We start from the raw sequence: 16,858 nt of genomic DNA, 5'->3' as shown, positions 1-16,858 counted from the left end.
AACTGAAACAAACCAACCAAAAATGAAAAATCAATAAGATTAGAAGTACCTAAATCAGTTTATACTATTTCCTACCTACCAAAAGTCAGACAAAATTTCAATCTTCCCAAATCAATATTATCAATAATCAATTTACATATAAATAAGTAACAAAGCCCTAAATCAGAAAACTGGAAAAGGGTCAATTTCCTAAATCAAAGCCCTAAATCAGAAATCCCTAAATTACATTTATTGGGCAGGAACATGAATCATAATTGATTAATTGAACTGTAAATAAATCCAAATTTAGAAATAGGAACTAACCACACATGACACATAGAGGCAGGCAGGCAGCAGTTACGGTTATTGTCACTTATGGAGAAGAATTCAAAGAAAAAATTTGAGTAAGTGATAAGTCTGTAACTGTAAAGCTTCTAACCTTTAAGTCAGTAGCGATGGGTCACCGGCACTGGCGTGACTGGTGTCGGCTATTGCTGTTGCTGTTGCTGTTGCCGCAGTCGCATGGAGGCCGGAGGCGTTCCAGGTAAAGGCAGTCAGGTCAAGCAGAAACAAAGGCGGGGACGGAGCGGTGGCCGGTGGCTGTGGGTGAGCTCTCACTGCTCTGTGCTGTGCTTCAATGGTGGGAGTCAGCGCCGTTTGTGCGAGGCAGCGAGAGACGGGAGTTGAGAGAGAGAGATACGGTTGAAGCAGGGAAGGATTTGTTTGAGTTTTGACTATTTTGATTTTTGACCTACTAATTTATTTATTAAAAAAAAACCTTAAGACTAGGGGGTCAATTGACCCTACATGCCCCCCCTGTCCGCCAGTGCGGGTTAGTTTCTTTTTTCCTTTTTTTTTTATACTTTGAATTGGATTTTATTTTATTATGTTTATATATTTACTTTTTAGTAAATTATAGTTTCTTGAGTCCACCTATATAAGGTTTTATCGTTGTATGAACAATAAACATATAATTTAAATGATTAATTATAAAGGGAGATTTTATCTTTCAATTTTATTCTTAATTGAATTGTCCAAAACTTATTAAAGATTTTTTATCTTTGTGACATTCAATTCTTCTTACCTTGATTATTGACTCGAGAAATCATTGGATCAAGGTTCTCACTCTGATTTTAGCTTTTTCGAAGTTCAATCAAGTCTTGTTGTGGGTTCCTAGATACATCCTACAAAGGTGTTCACATCATCATCCTTACACCTTGGTATTTTACAATTACTCAGATAATTCTCCGCCAAATCCTCACACTTTTAGTTTTATATTTGGCTAGAGAATTTATGATCGAGTGTTAAATCCATAACTGCATATTTGGAAAGAAAATTTTCTTTCTTTATACTTTAAATTTATGTTGCATTTGACTCGTACTTATTTGTGATTTACTCTTATGCATTATACTTCAGTAGTATTCTTCATTTTCCTTGTTATAAGTAAACTCTTCAATTCATGTGGGAGGTGATTGAGATTTATGTGTAATTTTTATAGGAGTAAATTAAAAAGTCTCTAATTGGTACAATAACTAGTTGTGATTTTTCAAATACAAATGGTACACAACAAAGAGTCATGTTGTTTCGAAATAGGCGTGACTATTCAAAAAAGTATATTATGAAAAGTTATGACCTTTTTGATAGAGTACTAGACCATTATATATGAAAATGTGTGATCTAATGATCAGCACTAATTTATGTAGAAAATGCAGCTATTCAAAAAGATACTGAAAAATATAAATAGGGACACCTAATTGCATATTCCTACTTCAAATCAATTCAACAAAAATTGATTTAAGAATTCTCATATATCTTAAAAATATTTTGAATTTTTTTTTTGTAATTATATTCCGGTTACAATTATTTTTAAAAATAAAATTTTGTTCGAGTCTATTAAGTTCGTGACGAATACTTTCCACATTTTGGCTCGCTCTATAAAACTAATATTGTATTATATTAATTTGGAGGAAGCATTATATTTTGTGAGACAAAAGTCCTTTGATTATATTAGCACCAATGTAAAGGCTATTTTAAGGAGATTTGCATTCTCATAACTTGCTTCATTTTATTCATCTCTTTTTAATTTAGACATTTTAATAAATTGTATTTTGTGCATATTTTGATGCACATATTTTGATTTCGATTATTTGAAACTCTATTTGATATTCTACACCAATAAATCGCGACTTTATCATCTTTACATGCACATGTTTTTTGTTAACGAAATCTAATTCTTGCACTACTTATCCAACAGTGATAACAAAACTAAATTTGCCAATTGTGAGTATCGAAGGAATAACAAATGTAATTTTAAAATGCAATATGAAGGGAAAAAAAGGAAGGCAAAAAAATAAAAATAAATATTTCATTAGCTCGTAGATTTTTCACCTTATGAGCATGCTTTGAGATAACAATGATATGCATTATGTTGACCTTGTAAAATGATCATCACATGTGGCCAACCGAGAGTGACTTAACGTATATTCTTTGCTGAGCACAGCATAAATGGTCAGATATATATGGCTATTCGTAGCTAAAGTGGTAGCAGCCACATACACTACAATGATCTAGTGAATGTATTCCGGTGGTGGCAATCTGCCGGGATTTCAATGTAAGAGGGAGGAGTATATATATGTGTGCTTTAAGTGTGAAGTAACCTTACCTTGCTTGGGTTGGGCTCATTCGTATTTATAGGAAGAAGGTTGGAAGGGGCACCGTTGGATGTGTGACACGTAAACTCATTTAACAGTGTAAGGTGCCCACTTCTCCCACACGTACCGCCTGGTTCACATCACTTCAGATAGCAACACTTGGTTAATCTATATGCCTCGAACGATACCGTGGGAGATGTCACCTAGGATAGTGACGCGTCGCTTGGTCACTTGTCCCTTGGCTGGCATTGGCTTATCGTACACCGATGTGCTTTCTACTGAGGAGGTATAACAATGGTTTCCGAAGTCCGAGTATGAATATTCATATAATGCGGGGACTACTGGATTGCTCATGAGTCTGGTGGTTGTCGCTTCGAAAGTTAGTGTTGGAGGGGCCCAGTACCACTAGGGGATGAGGCTTTGGGGGATAGTAGTTTTGAAAAAGCTGAGGTTACAGACGCGTTGTCTGAGAAAGCTGAGGTTGCAAAGTCGTTATCCTACAAGGGGATGAGGCTCTGGGAGATAGCAGCTTTGAGAAAGCTGAGGTTGCAAAGGCGTTATCCCACAAGGGAACGAGGCTCTGGGTGTAAGGATTGGCCAATGATTTGAAAGCTTTCACAGATTCTCAAGAGAGACGGTTGGATTGTCGCCTACTTCCAAGAAAAGGATCCCACTACTAATCATGGTGAGCAACTACTAAGGCTCGAGGTGACGTGCTTTAGAGTATCACCGACAAATAGCGAGCGTTGATCATATTTAACGTTTGGTTCCTACGGCTTCGATCTATATTGAGATTAACGGCCCTGATGGATCATGGTTGCATCCAACGGAGATGATTATTAAAAGCTACCTATAAAAGGGATTTTCTCCACATTTCAAACTTTTCATTTTGGTTGATATCGTACTCTCTTGTTTATTCAAATCTCCAGCAACATTCTAGCGTATTATAAGTTTACCAGCTATTTTCTTCAAAGTTTTCTTTTGGTTTTTCTGACATTCTTCCATTAAACCTCCATTCGCTGTAAATATATTAGAAATATTGCATTTCTTATTTCTATAAAAATGGTGTCGGAGTCGATAGGAGTGTTGGGTAATGACTTGGAGGAGGTTAGGGTAGACGAACCTATTGTGCTTAGTTCGGCATAAGTGGTTGTGGCCATAATAGGTAGGGAAAACATTTGGAAGAGACATGATAGCCCCTTAGAAAATTTCGATTCATTGTGGGCTTCTGATTACCCATCAAGGATGACCACTACAGGCGATAAAATTGAGGACAAAATAAAGGATTTTGGATAGTGTAGGCTTCATAATCCCGAAACCTGATAAGCGAGCCTACTACCTAAGGCCGGGGTTTGTGGCTATAAGTAAAGCCATTCTTGGGGTAGGATTGAGGTTGCCCATTCATCCCTTTCTTCACTTTATCCTTAGATCTTACACTTAGCCCCAACTTAATTGAACTCGAACTCATGGAGCCAAATGGTGGGGTTGTGAATGTTGTGGAGGGAGGCCTCTTACGGGGTGGAGATGCCCTTTTCTTTTTTCCAATCCCTTTACGTCCCCAAAATAACCATGGGGAGCAATAAGACAAGGGGTGGTACTACCTTACGTCATGGGGGGCCACATTTCGTTTGTGTTCGATCTGCCAAGTTCAATAAAGGATTGGAAGAGCTCATGGTACTAAACCTCTAAAAGGTGGGACACAGTGGAGGGGGACTTCCTGGCACTTCTGACGGTCCCCAAGAAATTCTCTACCTTTAGTGAGTACCTTACTTTTATTTTCCATTACTCGTGTCTTCTCGTTGCCTAACCATTTGTGTTCGTGCAAGTACATTGCCTTGGTGTAAATTGTCAACAGAGGACTTCGACACCATCTGCATCATCTACTAGCTTTCCCACAAGACCCACTCCTACCACCAACTTATAAGGAAGAACATTTACTTTGTAAACAACGGGATCATGTCTTCACAAGGTAAGTTTTTGAAGTAGTTGCAAGGTTATTCAGCGAACTGCGAACTAAACAGCTACTGTTCTTATTGCAGATGACTTCGCAGAGAAAAGGCCTCTAAAGCTAGACGTTGTGACCATTCAAAGGATGATGGCAGAGGCCAGAGCCATGTAGACCTTGTCTGCGACATATAAGAAGCAGACAGACGACCTGGTGAGCGCCAGTAAAAAGATCCCTTTGAGAAAGGAGGAGGAGAATGAGGAAGAGAACGAGGTTTCCCTGCTGAAGAAGGGAAAGGGGTGGATGGGCCATCCTTGAAGCCCCAAACTATGGTGAGGCCTGCCACCGGCCAATCTACCATTCCAATGGAGTCACAAGGTGCCCTCAATGGTCGAGGCATCTCCAACCCTTGCGAGTCAGAGTGTGGCCCCGACTCCAAATCTGACATGGAAGAAAAGGCCTCACTCAGACAAGAAGGAAGATTTTTCGGGGAATAGCCCCGAAGAGCCAATGAGGGAGGTGCTCGAGGCTCTATCCCCTAAAACTGTCATAGTGGCCATGCTCCATAACAAGTACTGGACCGATGCTTGGAGGGATCACACCTCATCCTACATCGTCGAGGACTCGGTGGTGGCCAATAGGATTTGCATTGACAGAGGTTTAAGTAAAATGGTCCAACTTGATGGTCTGGTCAAGAACTTAATGACAAAGAACATTGATCTGGCCAAAGCTTAGAGATAGCCTTCACACTACGGGGACACAATAAGTACTAAGAGGGCTAAAGCTGAAGAGTCCAATAATAAGAAGGTCGAAGCTGAGAATAAGCTCGAGAAGGCTAAAGTCGTGGCAGAGCAGTTCAAGAAAGAGCTGCATGAGACTGAATGCTAGGTGTTAGCTCTGATGAGGCGACTGGATTGTGCCAATGAGCATCGCCTAGCAGTGGAGGCTTTGGACGCCTCAAATAAAGAGAAGACAGAGCTAAGGCAGAGGGTAGAGGCCCAAATAAATGAAGCTGAATCCTTGAAGGCTGAGGCGAAGGTGGCCTTCTAGTCGGTAGTCCAACATTTCATCGACCATTTCAAGGAGCATGAACTTTATGATACCTTGGCCAACTACTAGGCCTCTTTGGAACACCCAGATGATGTTGCAGCGTCTGAAAGAGGTCTACCCATCCTTAGAATATCATCGATGGAGGAAGAATTTGGACGACCTACTCGAGGTCACCTTTATATCCAAGCTGCCAATGAGACTTTGGAGGCTCCAAGTGAAGCTACTGTAGAGGAGGGAGCCATTGTGCAAGTAGTAGATCCATTAGAGATGGCAACGGTTCGGTTCGGGATCGGTTCAGCCAAAATCATCACTGAACCACCAATTTTTTGACCATACCATAATCGCACCATAACCACGTAAGTCGGTTAGGTTCGTATCTCGGTTCGAGTCATTAATAACCACGAAAATAAATTATTTTTTATGGGTCCATCCTTCAAATTAAAAAAAAAAAGTTTATCAAAAAAAAGTCAATGAAAACAAAAATATAATACTAAATCAATGTAGCAAACAACATCTCAAATAAAAATGCAAACAATATCCCAATTTTCAAATGCAAAATTTGAATTTAACAACAATATTATCACCATAACAATACTAAACAATATCCCTTGATCCTTGTGTATCGAACTTGATTCTTACTCAATAACTCAAAAACTTCAGCCTCAATTCATATTCAATATCTATTCTTCCCAACAACTCTTACTAGCAAACATTGAAACTCAAAGCTAATTCCTATATAGTATATAAGAAATGTAAGTAGAGCAATAATCCATAATAGTCTTAACTAAAGATGTAAACCAAAAAAAAATGTACATGTTCGTCAACATTATCGTCACCAAACCTTGCGTGAGCCCAAAGTATGATAAAGGAGCAGAATTTTCTACACACAAAATAGGAAAAAGTTAGCAATAAAAGAAAGTGTATAAATAAAAAATATAAAACAATAAATCCAATTATTATTATTTTAACGGGTAATCGGTTCGGGGTGGAGTGACGGCGTAAATACCATACCCGCCCCTCCCCGAACTGGGTCATTAAAATCAAATACTATATTCGCCCCATTGCACCATCAATTTGATTTTTTTCGCTCCATTCAGTTCGATTAATCGCGATTTTTTATTTTGACGGTTTGAATTGCCATCTCTAGATCTATTGGACCTTTGTAATGGCTTAGGCCCTCCTATGTGTATTTTCTTTTATTAATGAAATTTCCAAGCATTTTTTCTTCTTCCATTTGTGTTTGAACCAGTTAAATTTACTTAGGGTCCGTTTGATTGCAAGAATGGAATTTGGGCGAAAAAAAACGAATTCTAAGGAATTGCATTACCTAGAACCTGTTTTGATGGGAATTGTCAATTATATGTGTTTAATTGGTATAATTTTTCACCTGAAAAATGTGAAAATTTTGGATCTTTTAGTGTTCGTTTGACTTTATTTTCCTTGAAAATTGTCAGCTAAATGGATAGAATTTTTTTAGCATTGTGGATAGAATATGTTCCCATTGTTGAAAATTTAAAAAAAAAAAAAAAAGCTGGAAAACCATTTTCCCGCCAAAATCAAAAGAATTCCAATTCCTTAAAACCAGGGAAAACGGTGTCACATGGGGAATGGGGTTTGGGGAAAACAAATTCCATGGAAATTTTTTTTATCAAACATGTCATTTGGTGGAAAATGGAATTTAAATTCCAAATCCATGATATCAAATAGGGCCTTAATGTATTTTTCCTTGTGATGAATCTAATGTATGAACACTTAATCGCAAACAATAATTTAGTTTTATAGATACATAAAGTTTACAATGAAACACATACTATTTGGTAGCACTTCCTCAAATATTTCATGTTCCATTAATGATGCACAAGTTTTCGTGCCGTATCTTGGATCCGAAAGGTTCAAGGTCGTGACTCATGGATTAGGCGATATGGGCCTTTCCAATTCGGGCCTAGTACTCCAGTGCCTACTATTTTTGATGATAGAAAGACTCTCCACAGTACAAGGTCGCCCAAGCGTAGAGTTTGATTTTTGACTATAATGTTGTAATAACCAGTGATCTTCCGTTGATAAGCTGCCAGCTTCGCTTGGGAGGCGTCCCTCGTTTCCTTAAGCATTTGGATCTCATATATTCGTACTTCTTTATTAGTTATTTCGTTGATGTGGATGAGTTGAGGGAAAGGGACTCCCATCTCCACTGGGCTTATAGCCTTGGCCCCATATGTCATAGAAAAGTGGTGCATATGCCGAAGGACTTGGGAATGCTCGTTAACCTAAGCTCCTTTCGAAGCATCAAGCTTCCTTTCAAGGTATGCTTAATGGTCTTGTTCATTGCCTCGACCTGTCCATTGGCTTGGGGTGATGAGGCATGGAAAAGCGCTTTCTTATCCCAAGCTCTTCGCACAAGTTTCGAGTCTTCTTGTTATCAACTAGAGGAAATTTTTTGTATTAGCTTCGATAATTTTAGCTAGAGGTTCTGTCTCAGTCCATTTTGTGAAGTAGTTGATCACAACAATAGCTAACGTCACACTTCGCATTCCTTTCGACAGTGGGACTATAAAATCAGCTCCCATTTTGGCAAATGGCCGAAGGCTTGTGACTAAGGAGAGCCTTTGAGATGGCTGCCTTTGAACATTGGCAAATCGCTGGCATTTATCACATCTCCTGGCAAACTGGAGCCATCATTTTCAAGGTCAGTCAGTAGTACCCTTGCCTGTACCTTGTGCGCCAAAGCCATTCCTCTGGAGTGATTTCGACATATCCCTTTGTCAATCTCTCTTAAGATGTTTAGGGCTTCTTTCCTTCCAATACAATGAGAAGCCCATTTTGTATAGAATATCATCCTGTAAAAGGAAATGTGCATCCCTCTTCAGTAGTTTTCTAGATTCGATCTTAGCGTCCAGTACAACTTGATATTTTAAAAAGGCTATGATGGGCTGCATCCATGATAGGGTGCCATCAATCCACAACAATTCCCCCTTGCAATGGATGGGTTGGGGAGTCATTTAATGGGGACTATCTTCAGTAGTTCAAAGTCTTTGCTACTAGTCAGTTTGGACAGGGAATTTATGAGAGCATTTTCTAATTGTAGGATTTGCACCAACTCAAACTTCTTAAATTTGGGAATATAACTCATGACCAATTTCAAGTAGGCTGCCATGCCACTTCCTTTGCAATAAAAACCCATTAACTTGGCTTACCACGAGCTTCAAATCGCTACTGATGAAGAGCTTTTTGACCTACACTTCTTTAGCTAACCATAGGCTAGCCAACAGAGCTTCGTATTTAGCAACGTTGTTTCAGTCTTTAAATTCGAATCTTATCGCACAGTTAATCCTATGTCTTTCTGGACTCTCCAATACAACATCTGCGTTAGATCTAATTTCTCCTGATGAATTGTCGATGAAAAGGTTCCATGTAGGGGGCTTTGACGATTTCATCATGGCCTCTACTTCTGGGGCTCTAGCGAATTCTGCCATAAAATCAACAAGGGCCTGAATTTTAACAGTGCTTTGGAGCTTGAACGATAGATCGAACTCGCTGAGTTCGACTACCTACTTTAGTAGATGTCCTGAAGCGTCTGGTTTCTAGAATACTTATTTTTACGAAAAATTGGTTAAGACTTCAATTGAATGGGCCTGGAAGTATGGTCTCAATTTTCTTGGTGCTGTGATGATGGAGAGAGCAAGTTTTTCCATATCTGGGTGTCGAGCTTCGGTCGGTAGTATGGCATTGCTAATGTAGTACACAGGCAGTTGGTATTTTTCTACTTTGACAAGGACTGCACTGACGACCTCCCCTGATGCTGCCAAATATAATAGTAGAGACTCATTTAGCTTAGGTTTTGATAGAAGGGATGCCTCTCCCAAGTGCTTTTTCAGCACTTGGAATGCCTCCTCGCATTTTGAGGTCCACTGAAATTTCATGCCATGTTTTAAGATTATAAAAAATGGCAGGCTCTTGTCTGTGGCCTTTAAGATGACGTCCATTTAGGCTTTGTGCATAGGTACTCTTCGATGCAGCGGGGACGAGACGACGTGACATACTACGATCACATACAGAAGTACTTCTTTAGGCTTTCTGAGCTGACCTCATCTCAATCAAGGCCTTGATTTTCTCGGGATTTGCCTCGATCCCTCTTTAATTGACAATGTAACCCAAAAATTGGTCAGATGACATCCCAAAGGTGCACTTTGGAGGGTTTAATCTCATCCTAAATTTTCTCAAAATTCAAAAGGCATTTTCCAGGTGGCTCACATGATCCCCTGCCCTAAGGCTCTTCACCAGCACCACATAGACTTCCATAGTCTTGCCAATAAGGTTAGTAAACATCATATTGACCAATCTTTGGTAGGTGGCCCCTGCATTTTTCAACCCAAAGGGCATCACCTTGTTACAATATAATCTCCTATCTATGATAAACGAGGTGTCCTCCTCGTCGGTTCGAAACATAGGGATCTGATTATAGTCTGAATATGCATATATGAAACTTAGTAGCTCGTGTCCGGCCATAGAATCCACTAATTGGTCTATCCTAGGAAGTGGAAAGCTATATTTTGGACAAGCTCAATTCAGGTCGAAGAAATTAATGCACACACTCCGTTTTCTACTGGGTTTTTAAATATCCATTTCGGATAAATGACCTCTCTAATGAGGCCGTTGCAACTCAACTTTTCTACTTCCTTTTTCAGGGCCTCGTATCCTTTTGGGTTGATGGCTTGCTTCTTTTTCCGGTGTGGGGTATATGTGGGATTAATATTCAAATGGTGGCAACTAACCTTGGAGTCTATTCCTACCATATCTTCGTGCCTCTAGGTGAAGACATCCAGGTTCTTCCGCAAGAAGTCCATTAGTGTTCCTTAGTAGCATAGACTACGTCTTTCCTATTCGCAAAACCTGAGTAGGTTTTAGGGATTGGCAGAGAAATACTCCAATTCTTCCATCGGACTCGATAATCCGAGGGTGTAGCTCATCTTGAGGGAACCTTTCTTTAGGGACTTCAGTCATTTCGACGTCTCTCCCTTATTCGAGGGTAAGCCCTTGTTCAAGGGCATCGACCATCTCAGTGTCAGTTATTATCACATTCAAATTATGGGGCTTTGATTTTCACAAGGAGTAAAGGTAACATTCCCTGGATCCCATTTGGATGTCTTGGACTATAGTGATCCCTTGCTCAGTGGGAAATTTCATGCACAAGTATTGGATTGAGGTGACAACTTGTAATTCTTTTAAAGCAGGTCTGCCTAATACGCCATGGTAAGCAGATCTATGATCAATCACCAAGAACTCCATGAAGTGGCAAGCTACGAGGGGAGGCATACCCTTTTTAACCACCAAAGTGATCCTCCCCATGGGATGATTCTATCGCCAGTGAACCCATACAAAGGGTCAATCATGGGAGTAAGGACGTGATGTAGTAGTATCTTATCATAAATAGAGTCGAACATCATGTTTACCGAGATTCCATTATTGACAACATACGCTTTAGTCCGTTGCGAGCAACAATAGCTCTTACCATTAACATGTCACAGTGGGGGCAATGTATGCCCTACGCATTATCTTGGATGAAGGTGATTGGCTCCACTTTTCTAGCATGTTGGGCATGGTTAACAATATAGCTGGTCATAGGAGGATCCTTAGCCTCCCTCGTGTGGTTCCATTGCGCATTTCAAGTACTGTCTCCTACATGGGAGCTTTCGATTATAGTGCCAATCTCGTGGATGGGCTCATTTTCAGTAGCTGATGCCCAATCCTTTCTTTTCCTATGCCTACTCTAGGGCTTGTTTTCTACTTCCCTCCTTTGTTGAGGCAAATGTTTCCTTTGATGCCTCACGTCTCCACCGGAAGAGGCGGGCCACTACGTTACATTCTCGATCCTCCCTCACGGTGCTAGGGTTATCTTTTCGCAAAGATTACGAGAAGTCCTAACACTTGCTAGATCATGACCATAGAAAACAATGGAATGTACAATATGGTCACACATCTTCGACGGGCCGATGTCTAAATCTTCGTCCCATTTCTTGGCTTTTGGGAGCCGTCCTTCGTGATGTCCATGCCTCGATGTTCGTACTTGGGCCTACATTTTCAAACTCTAATATTAGTACTGCATTTAGTGTGGCTGATGCTAAGGCCTGTCCCGAGGTTAGGCCCACAGCATGCCCAGCTTGGGTCCATTGTTGGCTAACCAAATGTGCGTTAGAACCTCTTCCTATCGGCCTTTGAGGCGGCCAAAGCCCTTTCATCGTTCCGTTCCGATGGTCGATCATTTCTTCATTGACAATTTCTACTCTCATCATCTCTACCAACTCATTGTAAGTGACAGGATTCTTATTTCGCACATCCCTCCAAAACAAATTACTCATATTGAGGCCTCCATTCAAGGCCAAGAGGGCCTCTTTGTCTGCAATCTGCTCACGATAAATTATCTCATCAGTGAATCGGGCAAGATAATTCTTGAGAGTCTCACCCGCGGCTTGTCTCATGTCCTACAGGCGTTGAATGGGGGGCCTCACCCTCTCTTCTCGATAGATATTGATTTGAAATGTCTTTTTAAGGTTGGGCCAACTCTTGATACTCAGTGGTGGTAATCAGCTGTACCAAATCTTAGCTGTCCCACTCAAAGTTAAATGGAAAACCCTGAACTTCAAGGCTGGTGAAGCTCCTTTTAAGCTCATCTATGTCTTGTACTTATTAAGATGCTTCTCTGGATCACCCTTTCCTTCGTACTTCGAGATTTTAGGGGGTACGAAATTGGTGGATACTGAAAAATTTTGGAGTTTTTGTGAGAAGTGAAGGTTGTCATCGTCATCCAATTTATATGACCGACGCGATCCCTCAGAGTTATTTGTATCCATTTCATTTTGAAGCTATGGATGGGATGCCTCTCCCGGCATCCCCGATTTATCAAGTTTTCTCTTTCCCGCCTATTCCTAGCCAGAGAAGGTTGTGCCTCCTGATTCGATCCTTGTTCCTACTGAGCTGATCGTTGGGCGGAGTGGCCTTTAATTCAGGGATTCCATCTTATTCGATCGAAAATGCTGACCAGCCTTTAGGGTTCATATTTGAGAGGAAAGTTCTCCCCCAACTGGGCATCCGTTGCAAGTGGACCCGTCGCATATTACGAAATGTCAACTCTTACTTCCCTTTCGACGAGGCATCCTCTTTGATGGCTCAATTACCCTTGGCTATGGGATCCCTAAGTTTGCCCATATGCTGTCGGGGCCTCTCCATAGATATTTGGAAGCCTTGCTGGCCTTAGACCTGTATTAGGAGCTCATGTATAGTTGCATTATGGGCTACAATGTTCTTTGTGTTCGCAACCATCTAGGCTACTTCAGCAGTTAATCTTCCAGCCTCTCCACTGCCTCGACGATGGAGATGGCGAGGTCTCTGATGTGTGACGTTTGCCCGAAGAACCTCTTCTTCAAAGGCTTCCCTTATTCTTCTAGGATTAACATCCTCGTTGCTTGAACTCATTGATTTCATCCTATCTTTTTCATTGGTCACATATTGTTTGTTGGTCACAGATTAACCAATTTAATAGTCACAATCAACCAATTAATCTGTGACTACCACTAACACTTGTGACAACCACTGCCTCCAACAGAACCACCGCCACCGTCGCTACCAGAACCACCACCACCACCACCCAATAGCAACACCGTTGCAAGGCAAAACTACCACAGCAAACACAATACCGTCGGCCACCCTTCACTGTTACAACACAAACCACTCACCAAATCACCATCCATAACCACCATCGTCACCGCCACCAACACTTGCAACAACCACTACCGTCCCGACCACTACCAATGTCATACCACCCTACCTCCTCCACCAAAACCCATATCCCAAACCATAGCCCAAAGCTAGATCCAAAACTCAGACAACATCACCAACTCAACATCATAGCCATCATCGCCGCCAACATCACAACCACCAACTGCAAAATACCGTTAACAAAATCAAAGCAAAACCTGATCCAAAATGGCATCATCGCATTCGTTGGACACAGCGACGCGCGTGCAATTGCATCATAGTACGGCTGCTCAATAGATTTTGACGGCGTCATTTCTTCCGATAGTGTTTTCTGGCCGTACACAGTGCCGTTTCGAGCCATGCTGTCAATGGCCACCACAATCTCACCACCATCACAGTTAGCATCGCAGCCGTCGCCACACCAGCACCAAAAAATCCCTAAATTCGGCATTGTCGCCGCCACCACGATGAAGATAAATGAAAATAGAAGCCTCACTGCCCAAACCAGCAATAATCGCCGGAGTCGGAATTGCGTTTCTAGAGCTATCGGAGAGAGAGAATACGTGCAGCGCTAGAACGAGTGGAAAGAGTCTATGAAGAGAGAGAAGGAGATGGAGAGAGAAGAAATTGATTAGGTTTGGAATGAAATTTGTATAATTAATATTTAATATTAAAATATTAAATATCTTATTTTTGAAACGTTTAACTACTCACCTGATTTTAGAACCCTAGATTTTAATTCTAGAGTTTTTTGTAATTTCCACTTAGAGAAATGGATTTTAATGGTTTTAAAAACTACCCATACCGGTGTAGTAATATTGGATGTATTTCTCAACATCCAAATTGGTATTTTTGTCGTTATTTATATTTTCTTTCAATTTTACCCTCTTTAGAATAATTAGTTTAACCAACATATTTTGTTCAGATCAAATTTGTTAATGAAAATAAATTAACTAAAAAATTATTTATCAACAAAAAAATAAAAATTTATAAATAAAAATTTTACTTCAAATAAATTTTCACTTTCATTTCCTGGAAAAATTGTTTATAAAGTAAAATTACTATTAATAAGAGAAAATTTACTTAAAAATATAAGATATTACTTATAATTCAAAAAATTCATTTATATTTAAATAATATTCATAAGTAAAAAAGTTAACTTATAATTGTAATATTTATTTATTATTAAAAATATTTTACTTAGACTTCAAGATTTAATTATAAGTATTTCACTTTTTAAGTTTTAACTTGTATTTAAAAATTACTCATAAGTAAAAACACTTATGAGTAAAAAATTTCATACAGAAAAATGTAAATAAAAAATTCACTAAGTGGAACATATGTAACTTAAGTTTTTTTTAAAAAAATCAAAACTTGTGAACAATAAATTCCTAATTTTTTTTTAAAAATCGTTAGTAAATACCATTCAAAATCGGACCCCATAATAGTGAAATACAATGATCATTGAAAAGGATTGAAAATTTTGTCACAAATTCAACATTTACAACTGTACCTTCATAAACGTGCTGTAAAAGTTACATTGTTTCTTGTAGCTATCAAAATTACATTGTTTTCTATATTCGACTAGCAAAAGAAAAACAAATTTAAACTTGCTCTAAGCCTCTAACACTTTAGTTTGATGGTTTTCTTCTGCCATGGTACTCGCTGGAGCCTCAACTCTCAACCGGACACTAATTGTTTCACAATCTTTCGGCAATCAAGAATAATAAGGATTATTAGAAAAATACACAAGACTACGAGAATCAACAAGAAGATTAAACTCATGGCAACATTTATCACGTCGACATGCTGATTTGTAGAATGCCGAAATTCCTTTATTTGGAACTTCACTAGAAACCATATTAGAACACTGCTGAACGTAGCCATTATGGATCTCCATATAATCCTACGCACATAGAAGAACAGCATGTGATCCCGACTTTTGATTTCCATATTTTCTGCTGCATCTGTTGATAATGAAACAAGCATCAAGAAAACTTGCGTTCAAAATTTGGCATGTTTCATGACTTGTATTAGATAGAAAGATTTCGACATTAGGAAGGAACATATATAATTGTCCAATTCTATTATATACAAACTTGCACTAAGAATATAACATTAAATTGGCTAAAAATAAAATAAAAATCAAGAAGTGTGAAATCATAATGGTCAAGAAGAGCCCAAGAAAACTTACGAACCCTAAAGAACAGAAAGAAAGATTCTAGTCTTACTATAATCGCAATTGTTAAGACATGGATTAGCTGAAGAACTCTAAACTCTAAAGTATATAAAACAGATTGGATATAAACATATTAAAAGTTTCAAATCAAATCAATCATGGCAAAGACGAGAAGATTCAAGAACTCGGCTTATGAACCCTAAAGAATACAACAGAATTTATTTATTTATTATTTATTTATTTATTTACATGCAAATAAAATTTTTTTAACCGAATCACAATTATTAAGTCAAGAAGAATTCAAGAACCCTAAAAAATATAAGAGAGAATTGGCTAAAAACAATTAACAAAGTTCAAAAAAATAAAAATGGTCAAGGCACAATTTACAAACAAAGAGATGGTGCTTACTGGGCTGTTCGTCCATAATGATGTACAAGAAAGTATCAAAGCGTTCTTGCGATTTGCGAAGAGTCTATGGAGTCCCGGAAAAAGAGTAAAGGAGAATATAGAAGTGGAGTTATAATTCTTCTTCAGGTAATTTCTTTCTGCCAAGAATATCTATATAGACATTAAAGTACCTAATTGATTATCAAAATCCTTTAAAATAGGCAGTGCAACCTTATCACTAGGAGGAAACAAATTGACTATAACTATAACTTTAAGCGGTTTAATTCCTAAGCCTTGGCATTATTCAAATTAATTCTGCAGATTTGAAAATCTATGACAAATCTTTTTGGTCCAAATCTTGTTTTTTACATAACTATCCATTAGTCTATTATAAACTTGAAATATATAAGATGACCAGCCCTACGGGGCATAACCCAGTGGTGCAAAGGATAGAAATGAAGTAGTTTCAACCTTGCTAGCAGTTATAGTGTGAGGATTCGATTTCTGAGATATAGAATTAGACTCTTTGTGGGCACCAGTGTACGAGCAAGCTCTTGTTCCCTGGTCTGCTGAAACACATCTCGCGATTTACCTTCCTCACGATACTTCAGGAATGGGATAATGGGGGCTCTCAAAGTTGGGATTCAACATTTATTATATAAGAAGACCATATCAAATTAATGGCCTATCAAGTTAATTGTGATTAGTCAGATCACATGTGCCACTTTACTATGGTACACTAAATTGTTATGATTAATTAATAAAATTTACTAGAATTCATGTGGGCATCTATTGCTTCTTTAATTGTTAGGACTTCCCTTATCCAGCAAAGATTTGACGAGATATGATATGATATTCTTAGGTATGCGATAATTATACAACAACAATAATCTGTTAGCCAAATAATAATAATAATAA

The 16,858-nt window shown here is 38.9% G+C and overlaps 1 protein-coding gene across 1 annotated transcript; it reads right to left on the bottom strand.

Moving 5' to 3' along the window:
* Positions 1-14,977: 14,977 nt before the first annotated feature.
* Positions 14,978-16,260, bottom strand: LOC111373603. The gene is made up of 2 exons (XM_022996159.1): positions 15,962-16,260; positions 14,978-15,341 (listed from the first exon to the last, which is right to left on the bottom strand). Exons 1-2 carry the CDS (start codon positions 15,975-15,977, stop codon positions 15,055-15,057), a joined length of 303 nt encoding a protein of 100 aa, XP_022851927.1. The 5' UTR covers positions 15,978-16,260; the 3' UTR covers positions 14,978-15,054.
* Positions 16,261-16,858: the final 598 nt, after the last annotated feature.

The sequence above is a fragment of the Olea europaea genome, unplaced genomic scaffold, assembly GCF_002742605.1.
Source record: "Olea europaea var. sylvestris unplaced genomic scaffold, O_europaea_v1 scaffold1147, whole genome shotgun sequence".
NCBI classification, from domain to species: Eukaryota; Viridiplantae; Streptophyta; class Magnoliopsida; order Lamiales; family Oleaceae; genus Olea; species Olea europaea.
This window is presented reverse-complemented; position numbering and strand designations above follow the sequence as displayed.